The 20,120-nt window shown below is 39.1% G+C and overlaps 1 protein-coding gene across 3 annotated transcripts in view; it reads left to right on the top strand.

Moving 5' to 3' along the window:
• The window catches only part of CTTNBP2 (cortactin binding protein 2), a 162,170-nt gene that overhangs the window by 103,812 nt on the left and 38,238 nt on the right, over window positions 1–20,120 (top strand). For all 3 annotated transcript variants that reach the window (XM_028844929.2, NM_001168625.1, XM_015134751.3), the window contains 4 exon segments: window positions 2,242–2,359; window positions 8,745–9,020; window positions 11,492–11,587; window positions 12,811–12,890. In XM_028844929.2, coding sequence (XP_028700762.2) covers window positions 2,242–2,359; window positions 8,745–9,020; window positions 11,492–11,587; window positions 12,811–12,890 — 570 coding nt within the window.

Raw genomic sequence — 20,120 nt, 5'->3', positions numbered from 1 at the left:
TCCCTTTGCAAGCAGGCAGATTTTCTTTACTCAGGAAACCCAAGGCCTAGTTTCCCATCTTTCCAACATCCAAGAAGGTTCTCTCTGTCAGCTTTACCCTCAGAGCAGCACTGGCTTCCTGTTAAAGTTTCACTAAATTGGTGGTTTCTGCTTACTCTTTGTTTTTTTTTTTCTGGCCCTTGGGGACTCACTGTACTTTCTAGCGAACTCATTATGGCGTTTAAAAGTATGTTTCAGAGGCAACATGAAGCAACCGGAAGTCATGTATACTCCTTGTGGAAGTGCACATTGGTGTAGGCACTTTTGAAAGCTCTTTGCAGTATGGACTAACGTAGAACATGTGCATGCCCTGTGCACAGCAGTCCAGCCCTACCATATACCAAATACCCAACACGTGTCCACCACAGGACATGTACTAGAATGTTTATAGCAGAACACCAATGTTCATCAACAAGAGAATGGATGAGTAAATTGTGGTATACCACAATGGAATATAATGGAATCCCACATAGTTATCATTTTTTAATGAAGACAAATTCTGACTACTCCCAACACATGGATGAATCTTAGAGACATTATATTGAATGAAAGAATGCACCTACATACAGTATGATTCCATTTATATAGAGTTCACAAATAGGCCAAACTAATCTCTAAAATTAGAAATCAGATAGTAGTTGCCTCTGCGGGGGAGAGAGGAGTTAATTGTTGAGATGGAGTACAAAAGGGGCTTCCAAAGTGCTCCTTCCACAAATATGTTTGCTTTGTGATAATGCTTCAAGTTGTCCACTTCTGTGTACTTTTCTATGTGAATATTATATTTCTTTTTTTTTTTTTTTTTTTTGTGAGACAGAGTCTTGCTTTGTCACCCAGGCTGGAATGCAGTGGCATGATCTTGGCTCACTGCAACCTCCGCCTCCCGTGTTCAAGCAATTCTCCTGCCTCAGCCTCCGGAGTAGCTGGGATTACAGGCGCCCACCACCATGTCCGGCTAATTTTTGTATTTTTAGTAGGATGGGGTTTCACCATGTTGGCCAGGCCAGGCTGGTCTCAAACTCCTGACCTCAAGTGATCCACCTGCCCCGGCCTCCCAAAGTGCTGGGATTACACACATGAGCCACCACACCCAGCCGGATATTGTATTTCTTATAAAAATATTTTATATTAGAAGACAAAAAAGTATATTTTAAAAGTGGATGAAAGGGTATGCTACAGAAAGATAAGAAAAAGCTATTCAAGATGACTTGATTTAATATGTTGTTAGAACTGCAAGACAGCCCCATGCCTCCGAGTGGGTGTGTGTGCGTGTGTGTGTGCGTGTGTGTGTGTGTGTTTAGGGGAGTGATGGGCAGGTCATTGCTTGTTTTGGTTATTAGTTCCTTTTCATGCTTTCTGGTCTATTCATTTTTCTCCTTAGCCTTGTGAGAAATTAGCAAACAAATCATCAAGTGGTAAACATTGATATAGGAGAGTTCCTTGGTAAATATCCTGATGTAATACCTTGCCATGTGATTATTTATTAGAAAATGTATGTATATATATTGTCTACTTTGCATTTGAAAAAATATGGAGGACTAAGACTTTTCAGTTCATAATTCTACTTTTTGAATGGAGATTTCCTTAAGCAACACAGAAGAAGAAAAAGCTGAAAAGGAAAGGGAGCATCACTTCAATATCTATAGGGAATGTTTTTCTAAAATCTCAATCAGCATGATGTGCATATTTTTCACATAAAATATGGCAGGGTAACATCTCAAATACAAATATGCTTATGAGGACTCTTAGAGTTTTTAAAATTAGAACCCTGCACTTATATTACCAGGAAAGCAGTTTATAGTCTAGAAGACAGCAAAGTACATCCTGTTATAGCAAAAGTCTTCTTTAAATTGCCAAATTACCATAGAAGGAGAATGTCTGCTGAAATTAATTTTGTTTTTAATTTCAATCTGCAGATTGAGTGATTACCAAGCTATTTTTTTTCTTGAAACCTAAGAAGCTGTTCTGTGGAACAGTGTTATGATCCTATCATTTGCATTTAAATAAGCACTCTTTGCTTTGCATTTCTAGACATTGTTTAGTTTAATCTAAGATTAATCTGTATATTGGGGTTGATGGAATTGGAATAAGATTTATAGCTGTGAATTCTTGATTTGATTGTATAGGCAACTGGCTTTTCCTTTGGGTTTTGCACTCAAGTTAATTCATTTGGACTTGGAGGTAATCGAGCTCTTGTCTTTACAGAACTGCCTAGAAATCTTGTGTAGACACGGAGGGCTTGAGCCAGAAAGGAGAGACAAGTGCAATCGGACTGTGCATGATGTTGCCACTGATGACTGCAAGCATTTGCTGGAGAATCTGAGTGAGTGATGTTCAGAGCTTATTGTTTATCTTTCCCCTCTGCTGCTGGGGCCTCTGGTACAATGGGAAAAACTATTTACAGTTTTTGCATCTCCTTTTTAACCTTTTTGGAGCCCCAACTATGGCAAAAATACTGACTGTAAGTGTGATAATTATTGTTCCATGTAGAATGACTTTTTGCAGAACTAATTGCTACTCAAGTGATGCGGGCTTCTCCTTGTATTTTACTGACCTAGGAGAGCAATCTAAATATTTATTGCATTTTTCTTCTGATTTAGATTGTCTTTCTAGACATTAGACTGGCAGGATATGAGAAATCCCAGCTGTGTACTCTGCATCAGTTGATTGTATGAGGCAGGCAAGTTGGTTGTCTCCCAGCACCTGGTTGCCTACTTTTCTGTGAAGATAATTGTTGATCTTTTGGGTCCCTTTCAGCTCCAAGAGTATATGCTCCTCAGCATATTTTATAAAGGCTCACTTGTGGGTTTGTGAGTGTGGAGTATAGACCTTACGAAACATTATGACCTCTTATATTAAGATTATCACTCTATCCATCCAGTCAGCCAGCTGTATCAGTAATTCAGTTTTAGGATAAGCAGATTTTTAAAAACTTAAATAATGTTTTTATCTTCAACTTAATACATACCTTCATATACTTTTATTTTGTGAAGAAAATTTCACAATGGCTAGGAAGTATATATGCAAACTGTGTAAGTAAACTTTAATATAAAAAGATAAAAGAGAATCATAGAAATTCTCTTTAAACCTGAGTGGTTTTTTTGTTTTTTTTGTTTTGTTTTGTTTTGTTTTCATTGACAGAAGGCTTTATTTATCATTAAAGTCTAGCTTTCAGGACCTTAAACTTTTGAATCACTGCTCAGTGTCTGAAAGAGTATCTTATATAGGATTTCTCTAAAATAGTTCTCTTATTATAAGCTGATGCTACCCTAACAACAAACATGGAAAACTTTCTGTTGGGCTAAAATTTTATTATGGAATGTAAATGCTATCATTTAATTATATTCCACATTTTGATATTAAACATTTAAAAATTGAATAAGTAGATATAGCTGTGATATCTTAGATGTGAAAAATATGAAGCATATTGGCATGGCTGGGATAGAAGTGTGATTAGAGGTGGGAAATTGGAAGGATGAGACAGCGCAATTGATGTTTTGGGCAGTTTAATGCTCATTTCAGTAGTTTTGACCTTATATGACAAAGATAAGTCAATGAGATTCTTGATAGTGCATAATATGATACAAACGGTGTTTTGGAATTTCGTAGGCAGCTCTTTGTGGGACACATCAACCTATAGAGAGTCTGGAAACAGATCAAGCATCAAAGAGTTTTAATGATGAGTCCTCAGTTGGACCAGGGTGGAAGAGAGGGAAATGGTATATAGTGAGGAGAGAGATGAGAAATCCTAAAACTGAGGATTAAGGAGGACTTTATGAAATAGAAGACTGGTATGGGAGACCTGAGTATAATTTCTATCTCGGACATGTTGGCAGGCTTTGCAGGTGTACATCCTGTGGAAGACTGGACATTAGGTAGTCTGATTTAAGGGAAAGGGCGTCTGAATCCCAGCTCCCAGAGGTCTGTGTAATGTCAGGCAAGGTGCTTAGCCTTCTCTCACCTCAGTCTGCTCGCCTGTTAGTAGGGTTAACAATTATTCGTATACCTGAGTGCAAAAGAGTGGATCGTTTCTTAAAGTCTTTTAAGAAACTGACAATCCTGACAATCAGAGAAGTAAAAAAGACAGGATATGCATTTAGATTATGATTACTTCCATAAGGCTGATGATAAAAGCTGTGAATGTAAATGAACTATAGAAAGTAAGTGGGGCCGGGTGCGATGGCTCACATCTGTAATCCCAGCCCTTTGGGAGGCTGAGGTAGGCGGATCACCTGAGGTTGGGAGTTCCAGACCAGCCTGACCAACATAAAGAAACCCCATCTTTACTAAAAAATACAAAATTATCTGGGCGTGGTGGCGTATGCCTGTAATCCCAGCTACTCAGGAGGCTGAGGCAGGAGAATTGCTTGAACCTGGGATGCAGAGGTTACAGTGAGCCAAGATGATGCCACACTGCACTCCAGCCTGGGTGACAGAGCGAGACTCCATCTCAAAAAAAAAAAAAAAAAAAGAAAGAAAGAAAGTGAAGAACAGAATGTGTCAAAGAAGAACAAAGATGCACAATTATTTTCATTTGTTCAACAAACTACTCCTCGCCTAAGCACATAGCTAGAAGCACTCTTGCATGTGTGTACCAGGAGACATATGAAAATGTGTGTTGCAGCATTGTGTGTAATACTAGAAAACCGAAAGCATTCTAAAGTGAAATATATTAGGGAATGGTTAAATAGAATAAACTCTAGAAAATTCATATCTTAAAGGTACCAAGTAGCACTTAAAAATAAATTTTATCTGTATAAATCACCTTAAATACATTTAAAAAAATGTTGAGTGAAGTCAGTTATAAAGGACACATAATATAAAACCATCTGTGTAAAAAGTTTAAAAATACAACTCCAAGCCTATATTTGTTATAAGTACCACTAAATGAGGCAACGTGTAAAAATATGCATAAGGGAGGTAAGAGCTTCCCCATGGAAGATTTAAGTGAAAATTGAAGGGCTGAGCCAAGAAAGAGTGGAAAATAGAGACATTCCAGGTGAACTAGCAGCATATCTGGAGGCACTGAAGGGGACATGCTTTGGAGTCTTTAGAGATATTTAGCTATATCTGCAGTGCTGGGGAGAGGAGGGAGATGAGTGTGGAAAGTCTAGAGTCAGGTCATAAAAGGCCTTGTATTCCTTTTGATTCAATCCTCCCTGTAAGTTTTGAGGCAATCCCATGGACCTGAATGAACAATTGAATGATTGCAAGTGAAGACATAAGAGGTAGGTAATGGGGAAATAATTATCTTGACACACAGGGTACCATAGATGGGGAGCATGACTGGTACCTAGTAAGAGGGAAGGAGGCCTGAACAAGCAAGGGAGGAACAGGGCTGGAGAAACAGTGTCATGGTTCAAGTGATAGGTGTGCTGTGAGACAGGAATGATGTATAGGGTGAGGGGAGAAGTGAACTGAAGGCCAAGCCCAGAGAAACCCCTATCTTCAGGTCAGAGAAGATTTTTTTAAATGACTCTAAAAGAAGATTGGGAAATAGGAAGGAAAAGAGCCAAAAAACAATGGTGTGTGGTCAGGCATCGTGGCTCACACCTGTAATCCCAGCATTTAGGGAGGTGAGGCAGGAGGATTGCTTGAGACCAGGAGTTCAAGACCAGTCTGGGCAACATGGCAAAACCCCATCTCTTCAAAAAATACAAAAAAAAAAAAATTAGCTAGGAATGGTGGCATGCGCCTGTAGTCCCATCTGTTCTCTACTCCATGGGGACTGAGGCAGGAGGATTACCTGAGCCAGGGAGGTCAAGGCTGCAGTGAGAGAAGATGGCACCACTGCCCTCTAGCGTGGGTGACAGAGAAAGACCCCGTCTCAAAAAAAAAAAAAGAAAAGATAGAAAAGAAAACAATGGTGTAATTGGATTCAAGTTAGGAGACCTTTCTAACAGGAAGAAGTAATTTAATAGTATCACATTCCCTAGACTGTAAGGAATAAAAAGAGTCCATTGCATTTGGCAAATAGGAAGTTACTGCTAACAGAGACAAGTTTCATGCAGTTATGTAGACAGAAGCTGATTATTTTAAGCAGAGAATAATATGGAAAGGCAGTGGAGAAATCTCCGGTAGAATAGTTTTCTTCATCCATTGAATAAACCCCTTTTTATTAATTCATTGAACACATGCTTTTATTGAGCTGCTCTTTGTGCCAGTCACTATCTTAGCCACTTGATGTAAGTCAGAATTTTTAAGAAGATTGTTCTCATCCTGAAGCTTATAGTCTAACATTAAGAGATAAAATGAACAATAAACATAAGAAAAATTTATTTTTTGGCTTTGTGAGGTGGTGAGATATGCTATGGAAAAGACTAAGGGGGGATGGAGATTGTAAGGGTGGGTTTTAGCTTTTAAAATGGTGGCCAAGTTTGCCTCACTGATGAGACATTGAAGCCAAGGCTTGAAGGAAGTGAACAGGGCAGCTATGTGGATATCTAAGGTAGGAGCTTTAGCACCAGTTGGACAGAGGCCTGAGGTAGCAGCATTCCTGTTGTGTCTGAGGAACTGCAAGGAGGGCAGGGTGACTGGGTTAAAAGGAAAGAGAAGCAGGAAGACAGGTCAGAGCCCTAGCCATTTCAGTGTTTGAGTGCAGGAGAGCAGTTACAGGGTGAAGTGGGGCCTGATCTTGTTGGAACGTGTAGGCCATTGTAAGAACTTAAGGTAGCCATTGCAGTGTTTGACTGTAGGAGAGATGGGATCTGATGCACATTTTAACAGTAGCACTGGCTGCTTTGTTGAGAATCAACTATAGGAAGTCACAGACAAATCAGGAACACCTGTTAGTACATGAATGTAGTATTCCAGGTGAGAGACAATTGTGGTAGCTCAATGTAGGACTGTAGCAGATGAGGTGGTGAGAAGGACTTGGGTTCTGGATACAGTTGAAGGTAGAGTCAACAGAACTTCCTCATGGATTGAATGTGAAGTTTAAGAGAGGGAAGAGATTCATAGATAATTCAGGGTGTTCAGTCTGAGCAACTGGTGTGATGGAGTTGCCAGTACTTGTTAGGGGAAAGGCTGTGGGTGAAACAGATTTTGCTTATGAAGTTGGGGAGTTCAGATTTGGTTGCAGGAATTTGAGATGTTTTTTAGGGTATCTGTGTGGAGATGTCGAATCAGCAGGAATTCCCGAGACGAGTGAGAGCTGATGAATAAATGTGAAGGTCAGCAGTCTATCAGTAATATTTAAACTCATGGAACTGGATGAGATCACTAAGGGAATGAACATGCACAAAGTAAATAGAGAAAGGAGCCCCGAAACACACTATCGTTAAGAAGTCTGGAAAAGGTGAAGGGAACAATAAAGGAACAACATTAAAGAGCGACCAAGGAGGTACTGCCTCCTTCCAGGAGAACTACCATCTATGGGTATGGAGATCCAGGAGGATTATACCAAGGAGAAAAGAGAGATCACTTGTGTCAGGTACTGTGGATAAGTAAGATGACTGAGAGTCAGCAAATGGAAAATAAAGTAATCCAGCAGTTGGTTAGTTAATGGAAAAATCCAGTTTAAGAAGAGAATCATATAAACACATGTTGTTTTAAAACATTTTAATTGTAAAGCATACAAAGTAATTTTTTTAACCAACGTTTAGATAGAAGTCTTTAGTGTGGGTTCTGCTAATTAAAATTTCACATACTCTTGTTTAAAAAAACATACCTTTAATTCATCGTCTATGATTTCTAGTGTTTGACTGCTTAAACACATTTATGAAGCAAACTAAAGGTGATATCTGTCCGGAGATTATTAAACCCTTTCTCATTTCATATAGTTGTCCCATTTATACCTCATTAGATAACATTTTTTAGCAGTTCCTAAACTGTCTCTAAAGAATTCAGCTTAGTTTTCACAGGAACGGTAACTCATATTTCATCAATTTATGGAATATTTAATTCACTAACTGTAGTCATCAGTTCACTGAATATAGAACATTTGGAAACAAACACACGTAACTCAGTATACAATTCAGCCATGAGAACAGAAGTACATGGGGGTGCTACCCACTGCGCTGGAGCCTCAGTCAGAGAAATTGAAAAGAGCTTTTCAGAAGTTCATTCGTACTACCCTGTTAACCATTTATCAAATACTTACTGGTATTTACCATATAAGAATATATAAAATCTATTACAAAAGTAAGTTCATTTATTCTTCATACCAACTCAATGTACATTCCCTCCATTTTATGGAAGAAATTGGGGTACAGAGAGATCAAGGCAATTTACAAGAATACCCAACTATAGGAGGCTGACGCTGACCCTGGGGCTCAACCCAAGGTTCTCAGTTACTATCCTAAGCATCCCAACCTGTCCAACTATAGCCTGCCTCATCCATGACATTATCTAAGAAGGAAAGGAGAATATAGAGAACTCAGGGTCAAGGGAGGGTTATAGTTATTTCAGATATTTTTTTAAAAACTTGACAATCTTCCTGATGGGAAAGAGTTAATGAAATAGAAAAAGCCAAAGATGCAAGGAAAGAGACAGTTCATGCAGCATGCTTCCAAAGAAACTGAAGAGATTGGAAGACAAAAGTTTACTCTGGTGTAAGAATGTTCAATATAATGTTATTTAATGGAGTAAAATAGCTATCCTTTGGTTTGTATTTTTAAATGTTTGTATCTGCTTATTTTATATAATAGTTTTGCATTTTTTTTCTGTCCGGATTTTTTTAACTCCTAATTCTTTTACTCTTCTACCAGATGCTCTTAAAATACCCTTAAGGATTTCAGTGGGTGAGATTGAACCAAGCAACTATGGTTCTGATGACTTGGAATGCGAAAACACAATATGTGCTTTAAATATCCGCAAACAGACATCATGGGATGATTTTTCAAAAGCAGTGAGTCAAGCTCTGACAAATCATTTCCAAGCAATCTCTTCTGATGGATGGTGGAGTCTGGAAGACGTGACTTGCAATAACACCACCAATTCCAACATCGGCCTCAGTGCAACAAGCATACGATCCATCACGCTAGGTATCAGCAGTCTTATGACGAAGAGAAAGTGAAATTTCTGGGTTTATTTCTGTTTATGGGTTTCATAACCTGATTCTTAGTTCATTGATTAAGCACATTCAAAGCTTATTGTGGCAGCTGCCAGTGATGAAAAACTTGAGTATTCACAATGTAGCCATTATGTAATGTTGCCTGTTAATATAAAAATGCTTTTATACCTCAAATAATACTGAAAGAGTAAAAAACATGAAAGCCCTTGATGAGGCTTTGTGATTGCACTTGCTATTCTAGATAAATGCAAGAAACTGAACACCCCACAGCTGCTTGCTTTTGCACAAGTAATGAACACAGCTCAAAATTTGTTCTCGGGTTGACCCAGGAGCACTATAGTGCATTAGTACCTTACCTCCAGGACAGGTTTTCTGATGAAGTCTAGACTTGAAAGAAGCACTTTAATAAAGATATATTCATTGCTTCCACATGGGATGAATCAGGGTGATAACTGGTTATTTCAATTTGATAGACAGCACAAAACAGATTCCAAAGAACTTAGGAGATTTGCTTTCTGCTGAGCATAGTAAGTTCTCTGTAAATATTAGTTGTCCCTGATTAGTTCCTTTCTTCTTGGTCCAGGAGAACTACCATCTATGGGAAACCTGCTCCTTTGCAAGGACTGTGTTGGGTGCTTTATAAATGGTCCTTTCAATGGTGTCATTTTACTGATAACTCTGTACAAGATGACTTGCTTGAGGGCACAGAACCAGTGAGCAAAGCAGACAGGATTCAGATCATATTCTGTCTGATAGAAAAGCTTGTGTACTTTCAACAGCACCATACTGGAAAAGAATGGTCCAAGGTTGAGGGAAAGGTGGGCGTTTTACCGTTGCTATTTATCTGTCAGATTATTATATCAGAAAGTGTTTTATTCTGTTTACCCATATATGTTTATTTACTTTCAAAACGTGTTACTAGTTTTTAGAGAATAGTATTCATGACAACTTGATTTCATGGATCTTTGGTATGATCATTAAAATTACTATTATTGACTAGGCATGGTGGCTTATACCTGTAATCCCAGTGCTTTGGGAGGATGAGGCAGAAGGATCACTTGAGCCCAAGGGTTCAAGACCAGCATGGGCAACATAGTGAGACCTCATATTTACAAAACAATTTTTTTTAATTAGCTTGGTGCGGTCACATGTACCTGTAGTCCCAGCTACTCGGAGACTAAGGTGGGAAGATCCCTTGAGCCCAGGAGTTTGAGGCAGCAGTGAGCTATCATGCAGCCACTGCACTCCAGCCTGAGCCACAAAGTGAGACCCTGTCTCTTTAAAAAAAAAAAAATTATAGAATTGTTATAATGTACTTAAAATTGCATTAAGAGATGATTCAGTTCTTAGGAACACATTTTGTCCACACATGAAGTATTACTCAAAATATGGTTCTGGCCCGGGGTCTGATAAACAAAGTCAGTCAACTGTGTATTGAAGGAAATGGCCCTCCATCAGCCTTTGTTCAGCTAATGTGGAAACTGACAAAGGCAGATGGATATTCACTGCCAGCAGATAAGTTTACTTCTGTGAACAGTGCATGCTAAGGCTTGATTATTGCAGTGTTCGTGCTTGTCTCAGAGGTATCGAGCACCCTAGTAACACTTCACATCCAAAAATCATTGAGTTCTGTGGATAAAGGGCATAATTTAGTGCCTTGCTGTAACCACTTCATAACTGGTAATTATTAGTGTTATTATTGTGTGTATGTAAGTGAGTTTGCTGGATTCATACCCTAAGCTACATGAAAGGAACTTCAGGTCAGCAGATAAGCAGAATTACAGGTGGGTGTGCATGTATATTGGAGGCATGCTGAGAATAGATATTTAGGAATTCATCTGTGGAAGTTAGAGAAGAAAACAAATACGTATTACCAATCACCCCCTAGGGAAGATACCTATGGAGTGGCACCCTTTCAGAACAAGAGTGAGCAGAGGGCCCGCAATGGGAGAGGGCCTGCCTTATTCTGAGCACCTGAAATTATCTACTTTTTTTTTTTTCTGGAATCTAAAAATTTGCTGGAAAGGGGATCAGGGACCAGATCATAAATGATCTGATATCTCACCCAAAGTGCTTAAGCTTTGAGAAACAAGCATTGGAAGAACCCTGAAACAGTTTTAGATTATGGTCAGCTTTGTTCTTAAGAGCTTAACCCTGGAAATATTTGAGTGGATATATTTGCTTTCTAGATCTCTCCCTGAATCCCTCCTATGGGCTGCTTTGGAGAAGTCTGTAGGTTGAAAGCCTTCCTTTCAATCTTCAACAAGAATTTCATTAGGGAGCTAACCCCTTGTGTGGCCCTGTATGTGTTCCGTATGTGCCTTTGACAGTGTAAGCTCTGGATTCCTTCGGGTTCTCACAGAGGAGAGCATACGTTTTACCCTTGTGAGAAAAATCACTCATAAGCTGCCCTTGACATTTTATTTCATTTTTTGGAACTAGGAAATGTGCCATGGTCAGTGGGTCAGAGCTTCACGCAGTCCCCGTGGGACTTTATGAGGAAGAATAAGGCAGAGCACATCACTGTGCTTTTGTCAGGTAAGGATGTCCCTAACTAAGGTAACGTTTAAAGAGTGTTTGCTTCATGGCTGCCTCAGAGCACCAGTTCTTAAATCTTCAAGTTTCATCCCATGTCTTCTAGCCACGCACATGTGACTTCCACCACTAGGTAATTAGATGTTTTTTGAAATGTTTGATTAAGGGGAGGAAAATTCAAAAGCTATGTTCTTGACACCCATGGTGATGTCTGTCTGGATCATTGATTCGTGTCATTCTGATTGCATCACTCATTGGAAATAAACCAGAGGCCAAACTGGCATGCTGAGAAGAGAGTGACAGAGACTGTGTTAAAAGAGAAATGTCTTTTTTTATTGTGCCTAATAATGCTTAATATGATTATTAAACTGGTACAGGCTAATGTTTAGTGGGCACCTACTATGTACTAGACCCTGTTGTTTATAGCATAAGTATCAAATCATTTAATTCTCATAACCCAATGAGGTACGCATTTCTGCTTATCCCTATTTTATATCCAAGGAAATGGAGGCTCTGAGAGATTGATATTCTTGCCTAAGGTCATGCTACTGCTACGTGGTATAGGAATACTCAATTTCTCAGCCCTTGATGCTAAACAGCTATGGAGTTCATCATGTATTTCCCATACTTGGGAATGGAGTCTGAAAATTCAATCTTAATTAATAAATATTTATTTTATTACTTGAACTGGACTTATTGAAGTTTAAAGAAAAGTGTAAGGCCACCCCAGAAAATTGCTTTAGGCCCAAACAATGTATTGAGAGAATGGCAGAACTTGGGGGGAGGGGTGGCAGAGTATCGCCAGTCGACCTAATGCAGGCCAAGGCCAAAGCTTTCTGAGATTGCAATGATCTATGATAACTTTTACTTATGAACTGTAAAACATTGAGCCCAGCAATCAGCAGATACTGGGCACAGTGTTGGGACTGGGATCTGGAGGCCCTGGCTGTGGTTGCTGGGAGGTAGGCGGGCATCCCAGGGGGTGGGGGAAGGAGCAGCTGGGAGCTCTCGGGAGGTCAGGAGCAGTGGCAGTTTATCAGCCAGAACAAAGTGTGACAATATTTTCACAACAGAAAGGCACATTGGTGCCTCCTGGCCAAATGTCAGCTCTGCCTACATAAGTCAAAAAACACACTTCTCTTTTATGATAGATTCTGTTGTATTTTGATCATTTATATTTAATAAAGGAGTGCCCATTTTTCTTCTTTATCTGTCCTTTCCTACAGGTCCTCAAGAAGGCTGCCTCAGTAGTGTGACTTATGCCTCCATGATCCCTCTCCAGATGATGCAGAACTACCTCAGGCTGGTAGGTGCACACTGCTGAGTAGAGGCCTGTGTTTCCCATCCCTGCCACTGGAAAACTGGGTGGCCCGTTTTGATGTTTAAAGGAGGAGTGCAAGCCCTCCAAACCCGCCCTGTGCTCTGACACCATTGCCTTCCCCACCAGCCCCCTCCCTGTCAGCCTGCCAATTACATAGTCTGGATGTCTGTCACTGTCATCCGGGTATCGCCTGGATCCAGAGGCCACCTGTGACCTGTGAAGTGTTATAATTTGGGCAGGAGCAGGTTGTCTTCCTTTAACAAGGACTTGATGTCAAGTAAATGATGATCAGTATGGAAGGGAATGACCACAAATATTAAGATGTCTTACTATAAACTTTTATGACTTAAAATTGAGTAAAGATGCTAGCATTAGTGAGAACGTTAATTTGGCCACTTTAACAGAAACCAAATAATTACAGCTTAAACGGGATAGAAGTTTATTTTTCTCAAACATGTAAGTCCCAGCAGGTGAGAGGCCTGGGGAGGGAGAAGTGGCAGGGTGACCTCCCCAGGATCTCAGCACCCTTTCTCCCTGTTCCACTCTTCCCTGGGATGTTGTTTGTGTTGCTGGGTCAAAGGTAGTCACCACTTCCACTCCCACTTCCTAGCTGGAAGGAGACAGCCTGGAGGGCAAGCCTTTCCTTTCAGGGGAGTTGCACGTGTCATTCCTGCCCACATCCCATTCAACAGAACTTAAGACACCTGTCGCTGCCTAGCTGGGAAGTGGAACCTTTTCCTGGGCAATCGTGCACCCACCTAAAACCAGGTGGTCTATTACTGAAAGGAAGAAGAAGAATATGATCATCAAAAGAAAGTAGCAAATTATAAATGTAAAATGGATAAATGTAATGCTTTGCATTCATTACATACTTATTACATGCCATGCAATATGCCAAGTGCTGTTATGGTTTATTTTATTTATCCTTCAAAACATCCCTATGAGATAATTTCATCCATTTTATACATGGAGAAACTGAACAGAGAGAGGTAAAATGCTCAAAGTCATACATCTAATAAGTGATGAAACCAGAATTGTGCAAGTCTCTGATGTGTACGAGATCTATCTAAAACTAATACTACCGGTATAAAACATCAAAAAATAATTTTGCTTGCTGCCTTAATTTAGATGACCTTTTTAAATAAATGAGTTGAAATTATGACCCTTGACAAAAGTTGTTTCCATAGACTGTGAATTGATGCCTTTGTTTTCACTCCTTATGAAAAGAAGTATTCAAAACCATTCCATTGATCATTTAGCCAGGCTCAAAGTTAGGATTAACTGTGGCTGTACCAGCAGCCCCAGTAGCAGAGAAACATTCAAAGCCTCACAATGTGGAAAAGGTGGATTCTCCTGAATCTGATACTTTGACTTCTTTGCTTTACTCTTTGTCCCCCTTCCTAAAAGCATCAAAGTATGCCTGTGATAGGAAGGAGATCTATATCATTACTTGGTTTACATGAAGGTGGAAGGGTGTGATCAACTGGTTTTCAGGAATGTTAGCCTCAGGCTTTCTGTAGAATCAGCTGGTAGAACCACTCCCTCCTCTCCTCTTCCCCATTCTCAGCTTCTCCATACAAGGCAAGGTTCTGACCCAGGGCTTTTCCTTCATCAATTAAGATGATAAAACATAACTGCAAATTAGCATTGACTAGCAAATCTGGAAAATGAAATGTCTGCTAGTCACATTATATGTAAAATATTCCAAGTACACTTATATGTGTGCCCCCTTTTACATAAGACATAGTTTTACTACCAGTTAACAGCAAATCAGAGACCAAACCCTGTTGTTAATTCTGTTCTGAATTCAGTGAGTGTACATAAAAGGCTTTTTTAATCCAACGATTAACTCTTGAATGAATACAATAAAAATGTATCACTTATTTCAGCAGTCACTGCAAAATTTAAAGTGACTGAGACAACAATATATCATAGTGGTTGTGAATGTTTTCTCTTCCATAAACAATTATAAGCCCCTTAAGAGCATAGGCCCTGTGTTATGCATTTTTGTGTCCTGTTATTTCCATTGTTTCACAGCTGTTTATTGAGAGCCTCTTAAATGCAGGTAATGCTTTAGAAACTGAGGATAGAGCCCTGGCCTTATAGAGTTTGCCTTCTAGTGGTAAGGAAGGCAGATTTTAAAAAAATCAAATGAATAAATGCATATGTAATGTGATGACCAGCACTAACACAAGTGTGAGGTAAAATAAAGCAGACAAGGAGATAAAGAGTGGGTGGAAGCGGAGGCAGAAAGCACTATTTTTAGATGGAGTTATCAGGAAAGATCTTACTATAGTGACGTTTGGACTGAAAAACAAATGAAGTGAAGGGAGTCACCTTGTGGAGGGTGTTTGAGGTACAGGGAACCACAGATACAAATGTATCTAGGTTGACAGTGAAGCCTGGGAAATGATCAGAAACTAGATCATGCAGGAATATGGCAAAAAATTTTAATTTTACTCCAAGTGGATAGGAAGCCACTGGGGAAATTTGAGCCAGAGAATGGCATAGCTTCCCAGTTCCACAAATAACTACAGGCACATTGATGTGTGTTGAATTGTTGGAAATCTGTACAGTAGATATACAAATGTAGTAATAGTTGACTTTGTTTACCTTCAACTTTTATCTTATGTTCCGGGGTACTTGTGCAGGTTTATTAAATAAACATGTGCGATGGTGATTTGCTACACAGATCATCCTATCACCTAGGTATTAAGCCCAGCATCAATTAGCGATTCTTCCTGATGCTCTCCCTCCCCGCAACCCCCACTGTGACAGGCCCCAGTGTGTGTTGTTCCTCCCACTCCACCATGTGTTCATGTGTTCTCATCATTCAGCTCCCACTTATAAGTGAGAACATGGAGTGTTTGGTTTTCTGTTGCTGCATTAGTTTGCAGAGGATTATAGCTTCCAGCTCCATTCATGTCCCTGCAAAGAACATGATCTCATTCCTTTCTATCGTTGCTTAGTATTCCTTGGTGTGTATGTACCACATTTTCTTTATCCAGTCTATCATTGATGGGCATTTAGATTGATTCCATGCCTTTGCTATTATCCATAGTCCTGCAGCAAACATACGTATGCATGTATCTTTATAATAGAAGGATTTATATTCCTTTGGGTGTATACCCAGTAATGGGATTGCTGGGTCAAATGATATTTCTGCCTCTAAAAATAAATGACGATTTGCGACACTCTCCCACAGTGATTGGACTAATTTACACTTCCACCTACAGTGTAAAAGCGTTCCTTTTTTCCCACAACCTTGCCAGCATCTGTTGCCTCTGGACTTTTTAATAATCACCACTGTGACTGGCGTGAGATGGTATCTCATTGTGGTTTTGATTTGCATTTCTCTAATGATCAGTGATGTTGAGCTTTTTTTCATGTGTTTGTTGGCCACATGCATGTCCTTTTGAGAATTGTCTCTTCGTGTCCTTTGCCCACTTTTTAATGGGTTTGTTTGTTTTCTTGTAAATTTGTTTAAGTTCCTTGTAGACTCTGGATATGAGACCTTTGTCAGATGGATAGATTGCAAAAATGTTATCCCGTCCTGTAGGTTGTCTGTTCACTCTGATGATAGTTGCTTTTGAATAGTTAACTTTTTATTGAGCATTTATTATACACCAACCTCTGTTCTAAATATATGGATAATCTCATTTTATCTTTCTGTGAGATAAATACCCCATACAAGTTACATTTTACAGGTAAATAAACAAAGACTCAAAGTAATTTACCCAGCGTCTCCAGCAATTAAATGGTGAGACCCACGGAGTTGAAACTAGCCTTTCTGCCTACTCATGCATGTAATCATAGTTTATTAGCCTAGGTTATTAGCCTATTGATTAAGCATTGCAGTACCAGTCATTACTATTTATGCAAATATCTAAAATGCATGTGTTAAAACCCTTATGCAGAAAACCACATGTAGTGAAGACTTTAGATCAGGATTCTGTTTCTGTTTCTGTTTTTTAAAACGATGTTATTTTTAAATACTTTTGTTGTTAAAAATAATACAAGTACATTTTAAATCTCCACCCTTGATTTAATAGAGGAAATATTCAACCCAATTGAGTTTTGAATCGCTAGTAATTTATTGTAATTGTTGAATTTTTTGCATTAACTTAAACATTTCTCTTAACCATAAGTTGCAATTTTTTGTTAGGTTATTTGAAACCTCGTATTATAATAATTCAGTGACTATGAATAATTATTACATTAGAAAAAATGCTGGAGTTCCATCATCTTGATCTGAGTGCTCCTTTAAAATTAGGACTCTGAATGTCCTGGATGGGATCCTTGACAGATTCTTCTACCTGTTTTTCATTCACTCCAAAATGTGCCGTGCCAGTCATTGAGAATCATCACTAGGAGAGCCTAGTTATTCTCCATCCATTCCCAAAATAAATTCGCTACTTTCCCATAAAAATAAGGTTGTAAGTGATGGTTATGTGTCTAAGACATCCCACAACCCTGGTAGCAGAGGGCCAGCTCTAGCCTGATCTTTCTCAGGGAAGGGAGGAGCAAGCCTGGGTGAGGTCCAGTGAAAGTGGGAAGCAGCTGGTTGCGTGATATGAGGAAGAGGTGGCTCTGCCACCAGTGGAACATTTGGCTTCCATGGCAATAGTGGAAGAGGATCCTGGGCAGTAAGTGTCAGCCCAGAAAAGGTCTAAAGCAGAAAAACTTCATGAATTCCAGAGCTGGCTGACAAGGGAGCAGTTATGTCTAAAAGTTCCATCTTATAGTTTTATGTTTTTGAAATAGCTGTAATACCCAAATTATTATATCTGTATCAATAAATGGGGACCTGTCTATATTTGAAGTTAGTAACCAAGTCTGCTATGTATGTGAACTGTAATTTCTCTTAGATTCCTATTACTCTTATACCTATTCTTTAAAAGGGACTTCAGCAAATGATTAAAATGCTCTGTACCATGAAGAATTCCAGTTTTTTGTATTCCAAATGCTGGATGTACCAATATTGTTTGAGGAAATTTTATGTTAATGAATAGACCGTAATTGTGTCATCAGTGGCTCTAAAGTCACAAGTAAATTAGTTATGTAAAATCAGGTGTCAGATGTGGGTAGAATGAAATTTGTAGCTATAGAGCATGTGATTTTAACAATCCCAATTTTATTGGCTCTATAGTGCCCTTTTATTTTTCTTTTCTGTTTAGTCGGCACAAGCTGGCCTAGAACTGTCTCTGGACAGAAGCTGCTTTTCCTCGGACTATGTATGACAAGTGAAACTCCAAACAAAACTTAGGATTTATTGCTTTAAAATGCCACAGCTCTGCAAACACATTACAGGTGCCACATCAACAGTAGTGGAGATCACAGCTCTTCTGGTAAACCCCATTCTGCAGGAAAGCATTGTGGAGGGAAAAAAATAGAGATGCATGGTCTATTGTTGAGGTCACTTGTTTCCATTTAATCCAGAATCTGTTTGGCTCACAAAGCACTAATTGACATGTGATGAGCTTCCTGAATAGTCTGTGAAGACACAAGAATAAAAGGGATTGGTACCAATTGTGATAATGAGGCCAGTGTCCCTTTACCAATAAGCAGAAATGTCACACTATAAATGTGCACTTAGGGTATAATTCTGATAACTACAATTAAGACTGTAATTTTAAAAGTTTTGTTTGATCTTGTTCAAAGAACAGATCTCCTTTCAATACAATTAGAATATTTATACCCCTCTTTCCCCAAAAACTCCGCCTGTGTATCTATCTTTAGAGCCCTCTGCTGGAAGCATGGAGTATATATATTCATTATACCCAAGATTTTGATATTTGGAGAAATATAATATAACTTCAAAACAATATGTAATGTCTTAGCAAAGCTTTGCATGTTCGCCCCGGTTCTGATAGAGTAACAGGTTCCCAGTAACTGAGCTATTTTTGTTGTTGTTCAGAATTTAAATGGTAATCAACGCGACTATATCATTTGATAACAGAATACCATTTACAAAAAATTGGTAATACCTGAAATGAAGAGAAACCTACTAATGAAATGCATGCATTAAAATGTATGAATGATCTGGAAATATATCCATTTGTTTTTCTCTTTACCTACCTAATTCACTTATTTATTTATATTTCTACTTTATCCCGTGAAGGACTTTAGACTATGTAAATGCAAAGGGCTTACTTCTGGTGAATGGCCTTTTCAATGAAATTTTAAATTGAATGTTTCCTGCATGTGTTTGTAAAAACCTACAGTCTGAGAACAAATGAAGTGTTGAAACTAAAGACAGCTCCTTTATGAAACTGGGTCTCTTTATGTTATTTGATTCCAAAATCAATCTTAAGAAAGTCTAGGCAGTTTGACAGAGTGGCCATGATGAATAGAGCACTCTTGTTTTCAGAAGTGAGACAAGATTAAATAGCCACGCTAGCTGAAAAATCTCAGGGGTAAATCTTGAAAATCTTTAGCCTGTTTATTTTCAGTATATCTTAAAACTCGGTATTCTGATTCACTGGTGTGAAACAATCCATGACTTGTGAAAAAAATTCTACCCAATAAATCATAGCAATTTGGGATTAATTTAGAAAGCTCAAGAGCTCTGGTTTAAAATTGCACCTGGCTAGCAAATTGTGTACCTAATACACAATTTCCCACTAAAGTACTTTTGAAAATTGGCAAAACCTCACAGTCACAGAAAAATAGAACTGAGGTCTCTCTTCAGCAAGAATCTGGAAGCATTTTCTATTCTCGTTAAGAGTAATAGAGTATTAGGCCCACTTATGTGAGGCCTACCTGAAATTAGGCAGGAAATCATTATCATCCTTCCCCTACCATCTTCCTGGTGGTTAAAAAAAAAAGATTTATACCAGTTAGAAAATTGGGCATTTATCCTTTACTGCATAGTCTCTGCTTTTTGCAGCACTATGATATTCTCCTCCACTCCCAGGAGGCCTTTCCACATCCGTCTGAAGACTGTGGGTCCCAGAAATACCTGGACAAAAAGTTGGTGGGGATTAGTGAAACTGTGCTACAGCCTAGGAGGTGGATTCTCCATAAGCACTCAGCAGGGATGGAGACAGGAGCTGCTGGGCTGCGGCGCTTCCTGGGACTGTGGTTTATCCTCATGCATTATCTGCTGTGTTGGACAGCAGGAGTTCATTCCACTGCAGCCGTTGCTAGACCCAGGAGTTTAACCAGCAATTGCAGACACCAAGTTTTCATCCACCCACTGACCCAAGAAGGAGA

This window comes from Macaca mulatta, chromosome 3 (assembly GCF_049350105.2).
Source record: "Macaca mulatta isolate MMU2019108-1 chromosome 3, T2T-MMU8v2.0, whole genome shotgun sequence".
NCBI classification, from domain to species: Eukaryota; Metazoa; Chordata; class Mammalia; order Primates; family Cercopithecidae; genus Macaca; species Macaca mulatta.
The sequence above is the reverse complement of the archived record's forward strand: the minus strand, read 5'-3'. Positions and strand labels throughout refer to the sequence as shown.